Here is a 14,339-nt window from a genome sequence, read left to right on the forward strand (position 1 = left end):
AACCACTCTCCCTGTTGCAGTGTGCTTGACACCAAGTCTTCAGGACCTTTGCTTGTGGCTCCCTAACTGCCGAGCCTACTGCTCATGGGAGGTTGTGGAGACAGGCACCAGAGGCACCACGGAGAGGTGAGCTGGGCCCGGCTGAGTTTAGGTTGTGGGGAGAGGGCTAGAGGGCTGCACGGCCTGGGTCCTCCCCCAGTACTCAGATCACATGCTCTTCCGTACCCATCACAGAGCTGGGCAACTACCTGGAGTTCAAGTTGCAACTACTTCAGGACCTTTTTGGCCTGAGGTAGGGACCGTGTAAGGTGACTAAGCCTCTTCTCCACCTCCCCAGACAAGTCTCTTCTGTGCTGCTGAAAGTTTCCGTCCTGGCCCTGGGCATGAAGGGGTGCCTGGGAGTATAGTGCCTCCCCCAGCTCTGTCCTTTTCCCTTCCCACTTAATGGGTTCTTTGTGAGAGAGAGGCGGCCAGGATACTTCTTTACCTCCTCCAGACTTGGGCCATGCAGTGAGGAACTTGGCTACTTGAGCCAGCAGACATACACCAGGAGCCCGAGGGACGGTGCATGGTGTTTATTAGTGATGACGGTGAGGTGGGGCAGGGTCCTGTGGAGCATGCTCTGTAGGTCACACACTAGAGCCGTAAGGTGGGTACATAGGGCCTCTGGGGGCTGTCCACTGGGTCCTATCTCTCCCCCTCTAACCCTAACTTAACAAGCAGCTGCTATGAATCAGGGAATAAAGTCTGAGGCCCATGTCCCCCAGGAGGCATGGAGGCCAAGAACAGAGATGACGGGATGCAAGAGCAAAAGAATGAGTGGGGCAAGGAGGCCCCTGAAGCTGTCCATACGTTCTCCGCTACACACGACCTCCCTTCCCAAAGCCCCAGTCCAGGTTGGCTCCCGTCTGCCATTGGGCCTGACCATGTTCCTGGTCCCTGGTCCCTGGTCCTTCAGATGTTAGGAAGCTTCCTGGCAGGTGAGGAGAGCCCTTCCCTTCAAGGGCTTCAGCTGTGAGGTCTTTGGCCTTAGCCCAGCCTGCCTGGGCTCCAGCCTCCAGTTCGTGTGTGGATGCCCCACCCCAGCTGATGGATGGGAGTGCCACCCTGTTGGGCTTTGATTGTCTCATTTCTAATGTGTGGCAGTGAGGCGAGTGGAGGCTCTCAGACCCCAAAGCACAACCCCTGAGTCCCTTGGATTAGGATAGTAGCTGCTCAGGGACCTTGTTCCTTCCTCATGTCATGCTGCCCACACCCCACCTTCTTGTCACTTTGAGGGGGCATCCCTTCCCTGAGTCTGGTGGGAAGGCCCCTGCTAAGGGGATCCTGGCCTGAGGGCACGGCCTGAGGGCACTGCCTAGTGGGGCAGCTTCTTGTGCAGGAGGAGAGGAAGGTGCCAGGGGTGCAGCACACACAGCTAGTACCTGGAATGGGAGCCTAGGGGGGTCACTGTGCCCAGGAGGTGAGGGGGCCCCGTGCTTCTCCCAGAACCTCGGGACTGCAGGCAGCCCTGGAGCTGGGGCTGGGCAGGGGGTTTTGGGGCTGAGCCTAGTGCCAGCCTAATGCCAGTCTAACTCCAACCTGCCTGGAGCGGATGCCCCAGCTAGCTGTGCCTGTGCCTGCCAGGGTCGGGCAGCAGGAGGCTGTCAGTAGCTATCCTTGGGCCAGGGCCGGTTGCGCTGCCAGTTCCGGTCATTGTGGTTGTGCTCCGAGTCCTGCGCCAGGAGCCGGTCTTGGGGGTCGTGCCCGTTAGCACTAGGCAGCCCCGAGGTGTGTTGGCGGTGAGGCTGGTACAGGTCCTGATAGGCATCTGCATAGTCCTCCTCCAGGTGGCGGGAGCTGCGCTGCGAAGATCCTGTCCAGGCTTGGCGGGAGCTCTCGCTGGCCTCATCTGAGGGCATCAAGCTGTCCCGCTCGAGGGGTGAGTGCTCCTCGCCACGCTCCCCTAGCAGCTGCTGGTTCTGGGGGCAAGACAGAAGCTCTAAGTGAGGCCATGCGGACCTCGCCTTGGCCTCCCTCCCACCTCTAGCAGGGTGGGGATTTCTTCCCCCTCAACTCTCAGTCCCTGGGTACACGAAATAGTGCAAGGAAGGAGAAGCATACTCCTTCCGTGTCTGAAGTAGAGCGTTCTTCCACTTCAGACACGGAAAACTGGAGCTTTTGACTCCCACAAAATTCAGGCTCTGCTTTCAAGACAGACTAAGGAGAAGGGTTTGGAAGGTGTGTTTCTTTGGAGTCCTAAAAAAGTAGCCTTTGATCACGCATCTCATTGCTTTATTCCCTCTCGTCAGGAAGTGCCTTTGCCCATATGCCCTAGCTCTGCTCTCTGAGCCTTTGGCCTTCAAACTGGAGGCCAAGGGTGATCCTCTGGGCAGGGAGGGGGCATTGTTTTGGCTGGCTTAGCCTGAGCATCTGTGCCCTTGGAAATGGTTACCTGAAGTCCAGGTATGGTACTGGGAGGGCCCAGAAGTCCAGGGCCGGGGGCTGGGTGGTGGGTGGCCCTCCAGTAAACCTCCAGGTACTCAGCCAGGTGCTCACAGGCATCCTCCAGCTGGTTCTCATCCAGAATCACATCAAATGACTCCTAGAGGGAAGGAAAAGGGGGAATATTGGTTTCTTCTCAGCAGGAGCCCTCCACCCATCTCCATCACTCCCCCAGCCCTGGAAAAGCAAGAGCGGGCACAGGAGTAGCACTCACTGGTGGGCACTGAACCAGCTTATCATACGCCATCATCTGTACAGTCAGGTGCTTCATCTGTGACTTCCCCCGGGAGCGGATGAGACGCTGGAGTACCTGAGGGAAAAGGGCAGAGCTGGGCCTAGAAAGAACTGGGCATGTCCCCGACCTGTGACACTGCATGAGGAGCAGGCGAGGATGACTTAGAATTGTGTTAAGGGGCAGCAGGAAAAGGGGATTCGGGAGCCCTTGGGCAGGGACCAAGCAGAGTTGTACCACATTCTAGGAGGGCAGCCCTGTGGGCCTTCTCCATCACCACTGCTGACTTACCTTCGGTGAGGATACTTTGACAAAGACGATGATGGGGGCCAGTGAGGTCTTGGCCAGCTGTGCAGGGTGGTTGATGGTGTCAGCATCCAACACTACTAGCTGCAGGGACTTGGCCAGCTCGAATATGCGCTCGATCTCACTCTGCACTTCAGCTATGGAGGGAGGGAGGGAGGGAGGGAGGGAGGGAGGGAGCCGCAATGCTCACCAGTGGCTCCACCCCATCTGACTCCAACAGGGCTTTGGGGGCTCCCAAATGGTGGATGGGATGGAACTGGAGGGAGAGCATGTTCATCAGAGCCTGGGCAGGCAGAGGAACAGAGAATTGAGACTGGGTTCAGTTCTTGCCAATCCTGGGGCAGGTGGAGAAGAGGTTGGGCAGGAATGCAAGTTGTCGGGGAAGAGAAGCGTAGGAGGAAGGTTCTCACTAACGCTTGAGTGGGCAGAGAAGCAGGAATGGGGACTTCTCACCAATGCTGGAGCGGGCAGAGGAACGCTCAATGATGGTCCTTTTGCCGGGATTGTTGAGCACAGATCGCTTTGCCAGTGAGAGGTCCGCTGTGACTCGGGTGATGGAGATCCTGGGGTGGGCATGGAGAAGCACAGCCCACCTTTAACTTTCAAGCCTAGGCCCCTCCCTACCCAGGTCCTACCAATTTTCACTTTAGAGAAGCCCTTGCGACAGGCATCTGGAAGGAGACAGTGATTTCTCCCTGGTTCTCATGCCTCCGCAGGCCAGGGCAGCTTACCTGCCATCAAACCTATGTTTGAGGAAGTCGAAGAGAGCCTTCTGCATCATGTCTGTGACCTGGGTGCGAGGGGTGAGGGGAAAGGCATGGAACTCACTGGGGGCCGTCTTGGAAGGGGACAGCATCCCCAGGTGCGGCCATTGAGCCCAGCCCCTCCACACCCAGACCTTGGGGGATGGGGAGGGGGGAAACATCCCCCTCCCACTGTCCCTGGGCCCTTCCTATGGTAGGTTTGGTAGAGGCAACTCTGGGGTCAGGGACCTCTTCTCACCTCATAACCTTTCAGAGAGGGTCCCACCAGCACCACAGGCCGCATGGAGGGCACCACATCATAGGGGGGAATATGTTCCGCCTGCAGAATTGACCTGAGTTCAGGCAAAGTCATGGCTGTGTGGCCTGCCCTTCACCTGACTGGGGTGGGGCAGATTCAGAAGTTCTGGGCCCCCTCCCCTCTGTGTTTTCTTGCCCCTCCAACAATGTCTGCCCAGAAACCTGTCCCCACAGCCAGAAGCCATGAGCCCCCCAAGCCCCCGTCCCTTCCTTGACTCACCTGCTTTTGCTTCTGCTTGGCTTTTTGGAAAAGGAAATAAAAGATTAAATTTGGTGAAGCGGGGAAAGGCCCTGGGGGCACGGTATTCCCGTCCCCAGGGGAGACCCTGGGCTTCTCCCAGCTCCAACCCCTTCCCACACTGTTCACCTGGGAGACTCTCCCTTCCCCCTGTGTCTGAGTTACCCACCTACCCAAGACAGGTGGGTTGAGGGGAGGCTACCTAGAGATGGAGGAGGGGAGCGTCGGTTGCCAATGTCACTCAGGCTGGATGGGTTCCCAGATCTCCTAAGAGCAGAAAGGGAGGTCAATAAGCGTCTTTGTCTGTTCTAGACAGTATTTAGTCGTTGTATACATCTTACATTTTAGCTAGTGAGGGAAGTGCATGTGACGGGAGCATTTGTGTGTGTGAGCTTTGATGTGTGTGCATTTGTGAATGCATATGCTAGGTGTGAAATGTGCATATTTGTGGGGGGGGGATATGTGTGCATGTGTGGTGATGTGGACTGTGGGTAAAGTGCACACGTCTGGGGTGTATGTTTATTGAGTCACAGCCCTGCTCTCACCTGGCCTTCTGCTCCTGCTTGAGCCGGATGCTCTCGAGGCGCTGGGGGCTGGGGATGAAGGCGATGTCCCCACCCTCTTTCACTAGCCGCCCGATCCACCAGTCATTGCTGTACTTCTGGGGGTGGGGTGGAGCGGAAGGGGCGGTGAGAGGAGGTGACCCAGGCCTCAGTCCTGGCTCTTCAACGTGAAGGAGCCAGGGAGGCATTGGGAGAGCGGGTCTGAGGAAGGCAGTGTAAGGGGAGGGGGGCAGGAGAAGGTGCCAGAGGGAAGGGCAGCCAGGCTTGAGACCCCCAAGACTTCAGCGTGAGGCATCACAGCTGTCACAGGGAACCTAAGATGCAACTAATCTAATGGCTTACTTTTACAGATAATGGAGACTGAGGCCCAAGCCAGGCCTTAGGAGGATGGAGACCCTGAAGATCAGGTCTTGGATATGAGGGTTTTACGGGGGTGTGTTGAGCATAAGAGTTGAGGAGCTTGGGGAACTTGTTTATAAATGAGGACCAAAGCAAGAGGAATGGGAACTGGGGCAAAAACAGAGAGATTAAGTGGCTTCTATTTGGAGGGGGGTGGTCACCTCTTTAATGTGCAGGAAATCTTTGGCCTCAAAGTTGACTCCAGAGCCCTGGACTGGGCATTCCTCATCCAGCACACCACAGTAGCTGACATTGGTCCTCACAGCAAACGCCACAGGTTTGTGCTGGAGAATTTGACCATTGGTGCAAATGAGGGGAGCCTCAGAGCACCCCCTCCAGTTTCAGTGCCCCATCAGCAGAGGGCGGAGGCCCCATCAATCCACCCATCCACACACACACCCTTTCACACTCACACACATCCTGCCCATTGACCCCTCAAGACTTAGGACCTAGCACAAGTTTCCACCCAGTCTGGCCTGTCCTGCCCTCAGCCGGCAAGATGATACCTTGGCCCTTTCAAGCTGCTGCTGAGCCTGGCTCTCCACTTCACGCCGGGCACTCTCCCGGTCCTCCTCCAGGGATACGTCTGAGTCCAGAGATGGGCGGCTGGTATAGGAGCCAGCTGAACCCTGGCATGGGGGAGAGGCTGTGACCCGTGGGCTCAGGTGTGAAGGGCACTAGAGAGGCACCTCCGAACCCTACAGTGGTGCCTCCGCTAACCTCAGCCTCTCCAGCTCCACGGGGGTGGCTGGGCCTGCCAGTCCCTCCTGTCTCCCCAAGAAGGGCCCCAGTGCCTCTGGGGCTGCAGAAAAGCCGGCCCAACCCATATGTGCTATGATCTGGGCCCCTCCCCCCAAGCCTATTAATACTGCAGCCTCGAAGAGAGCTTTCCCTTCCCTCCTTCCTCCCTTTTCTCCCCTTGACCATGTCCTGTGAGGCAGAGGGAAGTGAGATGTACTGAAGATGATATATTGGAGATGATTTGGAATCTTCGGAATCCAAAGACCCAGCCCTCTTGTTCACATCAGCCTGCAAAGCAGCTTGGAAATTATTTCCTTAAAATGCCTGGGAGGAGTACAGCCAGCCAGGAACAGTCAGGAGACACTGGTTGGCAAGGCACTGGTCCTGAGTGTCAGGATATAGCCGCCCACCCCCTTAGATCCCATCTCCTCCAGTCCCTACTCTTCCAGGGTGAAGAGGAGACCACAGGGCTCCCAACTCCAGAAAGTTACTCCCTCTCTACTCTCCCCACCCCCACTTTCTTTCCTCTCACACCTGCTGGGACAACTGGCCAGGTGTGGGCAGCAAACAAGACAGACTGAGCAAGCGACACAAAGCTATCTCCCTAAGCCCAGGTGAGGCGGGGCCACACCTACCACCTGGCCTACATCTCCCCACCCCTTGCCCAAGGGGTATCAGCCCTGGAGGAAGGCTGAGTTGGTGCCAGGCAACCCAGCCAGGAGCAACCCTGGGGATGCAGGGAGAGGGTCTTTGGTAACCCGAGCCAGGAGAGTGTCAGAGTCCTGCCCATTGGAAGGGCCTTTGGGCAATGAAGGTGCATTTGGAGGGTTGCCGAGCTCACCTTCAAGGCCCTGAGGGAGATGCACAACTGAACAAGGGAAGCTGGACCTTAGGGCAGGAGGACAGAAGTCAGGATGGCTGGGTTTCCCCCTCAGTCTAGGGAAAAGGGAGTCTTTTGTTTCCTGCTTCAGTTTCCCCTCTTTATGGGCAGAAGTCTGAAAGTGATACTTCCATCAATTCTGAGGGGCAGGTGGCAGAGATAAGGCAGAAACCTAAAGGGTCCGTGTGGGAATGTGTATGTGTGTGTGTGTTTAGTAGAATGTTCTCAGGCTGAGGAACATGCCTTCAAGCCTACTGTGCATGAAGGCAGCATAGGCCAGATTCTTGGTGTGGAAGACAAACTCACACACCTGCCCCAGCCCCACCATGGGCAAGAGGACTGGTCAGACTGATGTCAGCCCAGGTCCTAGAGCGTAAGCTAAAGACAATGTCTGTGGTAGACCCAAGGCATGAAGATAGCACAAGGAGGGAAAGTCCTGCATATTACAGAGAATGTTCCCCATCTCTCTTGAGAACCAAATAAGGCTGGCTTGGCAGCAGGATAAAGAGCAGCTGAGCCCCAGGAAGAACCTTTGCACTGTCAGTCGAGTGGGGGACCTCCTTCCAGGGGCCTGGGGCACAGGAGACACCTCTGTGGGAAATGGCTGTCTGAAGTAAATAGGGGCCAACAGGCTAGGAGGCAGAAGGCAAGGCAGGATGACCACTCACTTTGATAAGTATACATCAGATACTTCCTAGTTGCCCAGACCTGTGCTGGGAGAGGAGTCTGAATTTCACCCTCTGTACTCCAGGATCTCAGCCTAATTTAGTCATCTTTGTGTCCCTGCCTGGGGCACCTGGGTTACCTGGCCTCTGACCCTAAGACGGGAATGACAGGATCTCTCCCTAAATGTTTATAGAGTCATGCTCAGACTGAAATCCCCTCTCCATTATTCCCAAGTCCTCAGAGCTCACCCATCACTTGGGGAACAGGGCTGCCCTGCCAAGCATACTCTGGGGTCTTGCCTCCTCCAGCCCTGTTATGCCCAAACAGCCAGAGCCTCAATACTTGGGAACTGCCAGGAGTTGGCACAGTGCCCTGGTGGTGCCCCCCTTGCCTGGTGAGTGTGTGGGCAGGCTGCAGCTCCACTCTTGCCTGGCACGGGGGAAGGAGAGGAGGGAGATGAGCCGTTGGATTTATTTAGAGCCTGATTTCCCTCCTACTGCTTCAGAGGGGGCCCTGGGGAGAGCAAGGAGCCAGGCAAGAGAAAGGGAAGTGGGGGAGGGTAATCCAGGAACCAGAGAAGGGTGGGGAGCGAGCAATGGGTTAGCAGGCTGCCCCCAACACCATCCACACGTCAGGCTTCACCTTGCAACAGTCCTAGCCTTCTCAACCAGGGACAGGAAGAACCTTCTACGGCCCTCCAGCCCCACAGAGAGGTTCATTCTCAAGCTCACCTTGGCACCCTGGGCCGTGCCAGCTGTCCCTTCAACTGTCAGAGAGGTGTTCACCACAGCCTTGAAAATCATCTGCTCTAGCCGCAATGTAATTAGCCCCAGAGGCCCAATGAATGGGGAATTGGGCCCCAGCAGGAGCCCAGTCCCAGGAAAGGACTGACAGCTGCCTATTCTGAGCCCTAGGACTCATCTACCCTGGACTTGGCAGCAAGAGATGGGAGAAGCCTCCAACACTCCCCTTCCGACTCCGGAGTACTCTACCCTCCATACCTGTCAGGGACTCCTCCTAAGCCATCTAGTTGCTCTCCTAAGGAGGTCTTCTTGTAGGATATTTGAGAGAAGGGACTGAGCTGCTGCTGCCCATCCTTGCCCCATCTTTCCAGGCACTCTCCCTGCACTCTGAGCTCCGGGAATCACTGCCTAATGAGCTGATTTGTCTCAGTGGGTCAGGAGATAAAAGCAAAGAGGAGAATTAAATATTTATCAGCTGCCTGGTTCTCTGAGCGAAGAGCTTCCTCTCCATCCCCAGGCCCTCCATGCTGAGCAGGAGCTCAGGATGCCCGCTGCTCTGAGGATGCCTCAGCAGGAGGAGTGGAATGGATGGGGCTCAGTCAGCTGGCTCATCCATGTGCTGGGTGCCCAGTTTTCAGCCTGGGAGAGAAGCTGGGCTGGAAGCAGGGTGAGGAGATAAGGCAATGCTCAGGGATGGACAGCAGAAGGGGTTAATGGAGGTCCTCAAGTTTTATGATCCCTCTGTCTGAAGAGGCTGGTATCGGATTCTCTGCTGTTCTCCAGGCTCCCTAATTCGTCCTTTACTTGAGGCACAGGAGGCCTGGATTGTCCCCCTCTGCAAGGGCCCCGGCTTCTCCTGTAGCTGTTGTGTTCAGACCCCATAAATCCTCCCTTGGGAACTCCAGACGTTGCGTGAGGCCTCTCTAAAGCCTCTGTGCCCTCAGCCTCCAGCCCCTCCTCCCTCCACCCTTCTGTCCTGGGCTGTGGAGCCACCTGCTCTGAGCCTTTCCCCCACGCGGGCCCCTCTTGGCACACACCCGATGCCCCTTGCTCTAGGACGGGGGCACTGGGGAGTCTCTGGCATGAAAACCCATCTCCCCACTTTCCTGGAGCGCCCTCCTACACGCCCTGCCCCGCCGCAGAGGCGTCTTTCAAAGTCCTGAACTGGGGTAAGGGTCCAAGGGAGATGAGGTGTCACCCCAACTTCCCCACCCCCAACCCTCCCCGTGGGCACTCACCGCCTCCGAGTCCTCAAACCCGGGCACGTAGGAGTCGTCATACATGGGGGAGTCCGGGTGGGGGGAAGCGAACGGCGCCAGGGGCGGGGGCGGCCCGGAGGCAGGGGCGAGGACAGCGGGCCGCGCCCGGGAGATGCCACCGAGCCCCGCAGCCCTGCGGGCGGCGGCGGAGAGCGAGAGCGCGAAGGAGGGAGCGAGCCGCGAAGACCAGCTGCTCCGAGCTCAAATCACCGCTCCCCCCACCTTACCCCCCCCAAACCCTGCCGGTCCCACCCCGAGCGCGGCTGAGGAATCTGGCGCCGGCTCCGACAACAATAGTGCCCGCCCACCTGCCCCCCCCTCCCCGGGAGCGGGCGCGGGGGGCGGCTGGGGGCGCCGGCCACCCGCGGAGCCCGAGACCCAGCCGGGAGAGGTGGCCGACGGGAGCCGGGTTGAAGGTGGGTCCCCAAGCACCTATGGGGCAGAGGGGCGGCGGGGAGGAAGGGGAGGAGAGACTGCGGGCGGGGCGGATCCTGGCTTGGAGGAGGCGGGGCGAGGAGAGATGCGGAGACAGAGACATACGGCAACCCAGGAAATACTCCGCCGGGAAACAAAGGGCTGGAGCGGGGGAGGGGACGCGGAGACTGCTTGGGAGACGAGACCCCACCGAGAAAGAAGAGGGCGCAGGTTAAGGAGAGACAGGAGAGAGAGAGAAAGAAAGGAGGTACAGAGGCAGAGGGAGGAAGAGGGGAGGCAGGAAAGTGGGAGACTGGGGGAGACAGAAGAGGCGGGGCGGGGGCGGGCGGCAGGCGGGGGAGGGGCGGCAGGTGAGAGGGCGGTGTGTCTGGGCCCTGGCGGCACGCGAGACTCCAAACGCAAACCCCGCAATGGTACTGGGGAGGAATGGATTTAGCGACCCCAGGCCAATGCCGAGAAAGTAGCCCCTGCCCTCCTTCCGTCCCCCGCCCCCAGGCGCTTGGTCCCCTCAGTGCTGGGACTCTTGCAGCAAAGGACCTTGTTGCGCAACCCGTGCGAAGGGGGAGGATTGGGGCCCGGCCACCCTACACCTGTTGCGCGGGCAGATTTCATCCTAGTCTGGCCAGGATGGGGGTTCCCTTCCTCACTTCCTTGCCAAGGACTGTGCCAGGCATTGCCAAGGCATCGTGGGAACTGCCGTAGGGAGGGGCTGTTTTAGGCGAGCCTAAAGGGGAGAGGAAAGAAACCAGAGAGCCGAGGTCGGGGGATGGTCGTGGCTGGGACAGAAGGTGAGAGAGCCTGGCCACGCGGGGGTTGGGAGGGGGAAGGGCAAGTGTCCCCAGAGTCACTAGTGTAAGGCCAGATCCCCTCCTTAGCAAAAGGATGGGGCTGGGCTGGGGTGGCCAGTATCTGGGTTGGAGCCATATGTACCGCTCTACCAGTCAGTCTCCTTCAAAAGGGGCACCCAGATTTGACGTTGGAGACTGAACAGCAGCCCTTATCTTGAGGAAACTTCCTCAAAGATCCACCCATTTGAGCTCTAGAGCAAAATTATTGCTTTGAATTTTGATGGCCTACCTACCCCTTCATCCCCTCCCTCCCCGTCCCCTGGGGGTGGGGGTGGATGTGAGGTAGACAGAGGGTTACACTTGGAGAGCTTCAGAGCTCAGTCCTTCTCCACTCCCAGTGTCTCACACCCACGAGGGTGAATCCGCAATTTGCTCATCCCTTTTCTTCCTGGCTACAGGGGAATTAGTAAACCAAAACTCTGACAGTGCTGGGTGAGATCTACGATAGGAAGCACTGTACGTGCGAGAGAGAGGAAGACCACCCAAACCAACTGGGTTCCCACTTAGGTCACTGGTTCATGTTCCCTTAGCAAGAAAAAGAGAAGGGGCCTCATCTTAAGACTATCTTTAGTCTGCCTTTAGTCTGTCACCATCCTGTGAGTGGTGCATTCCAGCCCTGCCCAGCATCTCCCTCCTGCTGGATTTGGTGAACAACTTTGTTGGAGCCCCTATGGCTCACTATTGGGGGAAGCAGTCTGCTTTCATGGTTCCCTCTCCTGAGGCCAGCACCATTTGGGGTTTGGTTATATGTTGGATTCTTCTGTATTGGAAGTTCCCAGACACTGTCTTCTCACTTTGTGCCCTCTCCCAGTTCCTCAGTATTCATTATATCCTCTTTTATTCTCTGTCTCTTCAATTCCTTCTGTCCTTCCAGAGGGGCAGAAAGGAGGCATGAAATGTGAAACAATAAGACCCTCAAGGTGCTCTCTCCTGGGAGATGATTCTAATGAAGAAGACAGCTACTGGGGCTTCTGATTCTCTCCCCATCCCTGAATTTGCTCTCCTGGCCTCTCCTTTAGGGACTCTCCCCACCACCAGGGTGTCCATGGGATTGTAGGTAACAGTGGATCTGTCATCAACCTCATGCCTTCCTTACACACCTTGTTGTCTTCATCCCCATCTGGGACAGTGGTGTCTAAGTCTGCTCACAAAGCAAGAATTGCCATGCTAACCGCCCCCCCCGGGAGATGTGTTCAGGTTCCTCATACCTGGCCCATCCCCTGGGTCCTGCAGGAGCTTCGGAGCCTCTTCCTGGTTCCCTTCTCTCTGAGTTGCTACTCACTGCCGCCTTCCATTTCTCACCTTACCCACACCTGCCTGCTCTAGTTCTCATGCCTGTCCTGTAACAAGACATGTGCCTGTCAGTATCCATGTGGTCCCTAACCCCCTTTCTTTTCCCTGGCTGAGCATAAGAAGAGAAAGCTGGCGGGGGGGAGGGGAGAAAGGATTCAAGGAGAGGATTCCTCCTGCCTTCCTCTTTCTAGGAGAGAGTCATTAGAGTGGTAGCTGGCAGGTACTCAAGGCATGGAAGCAGGACATGGGGGTCTTGGTGGTGGTGGGGAGCCTGAATAACCATGTTTGGGAGTTGGAATTCTTGGGTGCCTCCAGAATGCATTCTGGCTTCTCCTATAAGTGCACCAGGAAGCGGGACAGATCCCAATCCCTGAGTGTTGAATGGGGAAGCTGAGGCAGGAGCTAGGACCTCTAGGAAGTCCTTCTCCCCAGCAGTATTTAAGATCTGGACAAAGCCAAAGCCCCTAGCGTTTAGCTGCTGGGCTGCCCCCAGGGAACCCAGGGAGGGCGCCGGGGTGGGGGTGGGGGCGCTTGGCAGAGTCCTCCTCTCTCAGTCCTCACATCTAGCCCCTTTCCTGGCTCCCCAGACAGTCCTCCCTCCCCCTGCCCCCACCCCATCCCAGTCCCAGTGCTTAGAAGCTGCCAGCACTGGCCGCTCCCTCCTTTTCTACCTGCCACCTCTACCCTTAGCCTCACCTACTCGGCCTCCCTCCCTCCCCATCGCTGCAGTGTCCCCCCAAATGCGGGCCCTCTTCCTAGCTCGGAGTGGGGCTCTCCTCCCACCCACTGGGGAGGGGACCCTCGCGTTTACCTCATTCAGCAGGAAGGTTGCACTGGAGTCAGAAAAAGACATAGACCGGGCTGGCGGCCTCTCCCCCTCCCCCGGGCCAGGGGCTCCGAGGCAGGAGCAGGACCGGGCCGCTGCTCTGCACACTGGCTCCCGCCTGCACGCCTGGCCTCGCCCCACGACCGCCAGGCTCCGACGGCTGCTCCCTTCCCTCTCTCCGGGTTCCCTCCCCCTTTCCTCCTCCCTCCTTCCCTCCCTCCCTTCTCTCTTCCTTTCTCTCCGCCTCTGTCACTCTCTCCCTCCCCTGTCGCCTTTCAGTCCTGCTCTCTCCATTTCCGTCTCTTCCTCCTCTCTACGGTCCATGTTCTCTTCATCTGGGCGCCTGCCACTGTCCTTCCATCCCTATATCTCGCCTCCCTTCTCCGACCCCCCCCTCCCCCATCTTCTTCCTCAAACGCCTCCCCAGAAAAGATAGGGACTCCGGAGCTCCCACCGCCACAGGCAGAAGGGCGGCAGTAGCTGGAGGGCTGCCTGGACTCCGGAGCTTTAGGCCCCTGCTCTCTGCGCCCGGCGCCCATCCTCCAGCGCCCGAGGAAGAAAGGCGCCGCGTTCCCAGCGACGGCTTCGACCTGTCCTCAGCAGAGGAAAGGATCGAAAAGGAAGAATGCTTGTGTACGGCTCGCTAGCTCCAGCGTCAAGCGCCCCCTCTGGGTTCCGGGGAAGCTGTCCCGTCACTGCTCTCTCCTGGGTTCCGGGGCCGCGGGACTCAGCCCGCAAAGGCGAAGAGCGAGGCGAAGCGGCTCCTCTCCGACCGGCTGCAGCGCCCCCTGGGCTCATTCGCCCGGAGGACGCACACGCCCTCCAGGTGGTGGCACCCGTCCGGGGTCCCGTCTGTCGGCCGGCAGGGTCCGGCCCTGCCAGCAGGGGGCGCTGCCCTGGCCAGAGCAGAGGCGGCGCAACTCGGAGCCAGACCCCCTCCGAAGCCTAGGACGATCCCCTCACCCGTTCTTCTTTCCAGGAACTGCGGTCCCACCTCCAGACCCCTAGTATGGGACTCCAGGCTGCACCCTATCCCCACCCCCGTGGGGCTCCTTTGAGATCTTTGGCTCTTCTGGGGCCCTGGCCGCTCCTACCTCCATCCTGGTCTCCAGGGGCGCCCCCTCTGAGCCCGGCAGCGTCCGGGCTGGGTCTGGGTAGCAGGGAGTACGGAGTCGCGGGACCGGTACCCCCTCCCTCCCTGTTCGGCGGGCACGTCAAATAGGACAAGCCCAAGTTCTGGCGGGGGAAGGGGCGAGCGGATCAGCTTCTCATTGGTCCCTCCAAACCCCCAATACCCCCAGGCTGGACACTCCTCCATACCAAAAACGGCGGCTGGAGGGAGGCGGCGGCCGACTCCGTTGCCGA

General features: G+C 58.4%; 1 protein-coding gene across 2 annotated transcripts; it reads right to left on the reverse strand.

The window, feature by feature from the left end:
• Nucleotides 1–560: 560 nt before the first annotated feature.
• CACNB3 (calcium voltage-gated channel auxiliary subunit beta 3) lies at nucleotides 561–13,269 on the reverse strand. Of its 2 annotated transcripts, none has more exons than XM_081249703.1 (13): nucleotides 12,960–13,269; nucleotides 5,790–5,912; nucleotides 5,445–5,567; nucleotides 4,867–4,982; nucleotides 4,524–4,588; nucleotides 4,304–4,323; nucleotides 4,025–4,105; nucleotides 3,754–3,812; nucleotides 3,476–3,585; nucleotides 3,008–3,159; nucleotides 2,699–2,794; nucleotides 2,435–2,584; nucleotides 561–1,961 (listed from the first exon to the last, which is right to left on the reverse strand). In XM_081249703.1, the coding sequence occupies exons 1-13, from the start codon at nucleotides 12,999–13,001 to the stop codon at nucleotides 1,647–1,649; spliced, it is 1,452 nt and encodes a 483-aa protein (XP_081105829.1). In that variant the 5' UTR covers nucleotides 13,002–13,269; the 3' UTR covers nucleotides 561–1,646. The 2 variants fall into 2 exon arrangements, with proteins under 2 accessions (XP_081105829.1, XP_081105828.1); XM_081249702.1 differs by lacking the exon at nucleotides 12,960–13,269 and adding an exon at nucleotides 9,552–10,024.
• Between the last annotated feature and the right edge of the window lie 1,070 nt (nucleotides 13,270–14,339).

Source organism: Mesoplodon bidens (assembly GCF_964165515.1).
Source record: "Mesoplodon bidens genome assembly, chromosome: 11".
Classification (NCBI taxonomy): Eukaryota; Metazoa; Chordata; class Mammalia; order Artiodactyla; family Ziphiidae; genus Mesoplodon; species Mesoplodon bidens.

What these genes read in the sequence shown, in the direction of transcription:
- CACNB3 (XM_081249702.1), bottom strand. Translation starts at nt 9,596, where the DNA reads ATGTATGACGACTCCTACGTGCCCGGGTTTGAGGACTCGGAGGCG. An exon ending in ATTTCCTGCACATTAAAGAG is followed by an intron (nt 4,983 to 5,444) that starts GTGACCACCCCC and finishes CCCCACCCCCAG; the next exon opens with AAGTACAGCAATGACTGGTG. An exon ending in CCAAGCAGAAGCAAAAGCAG is followed by an intron (nt 4,106 to 4,303) that starts GTGAGTCAAGGA and finishes TCAATTCTGCAG; the next exon opens with GCGGAACATATTCCCCCCTA.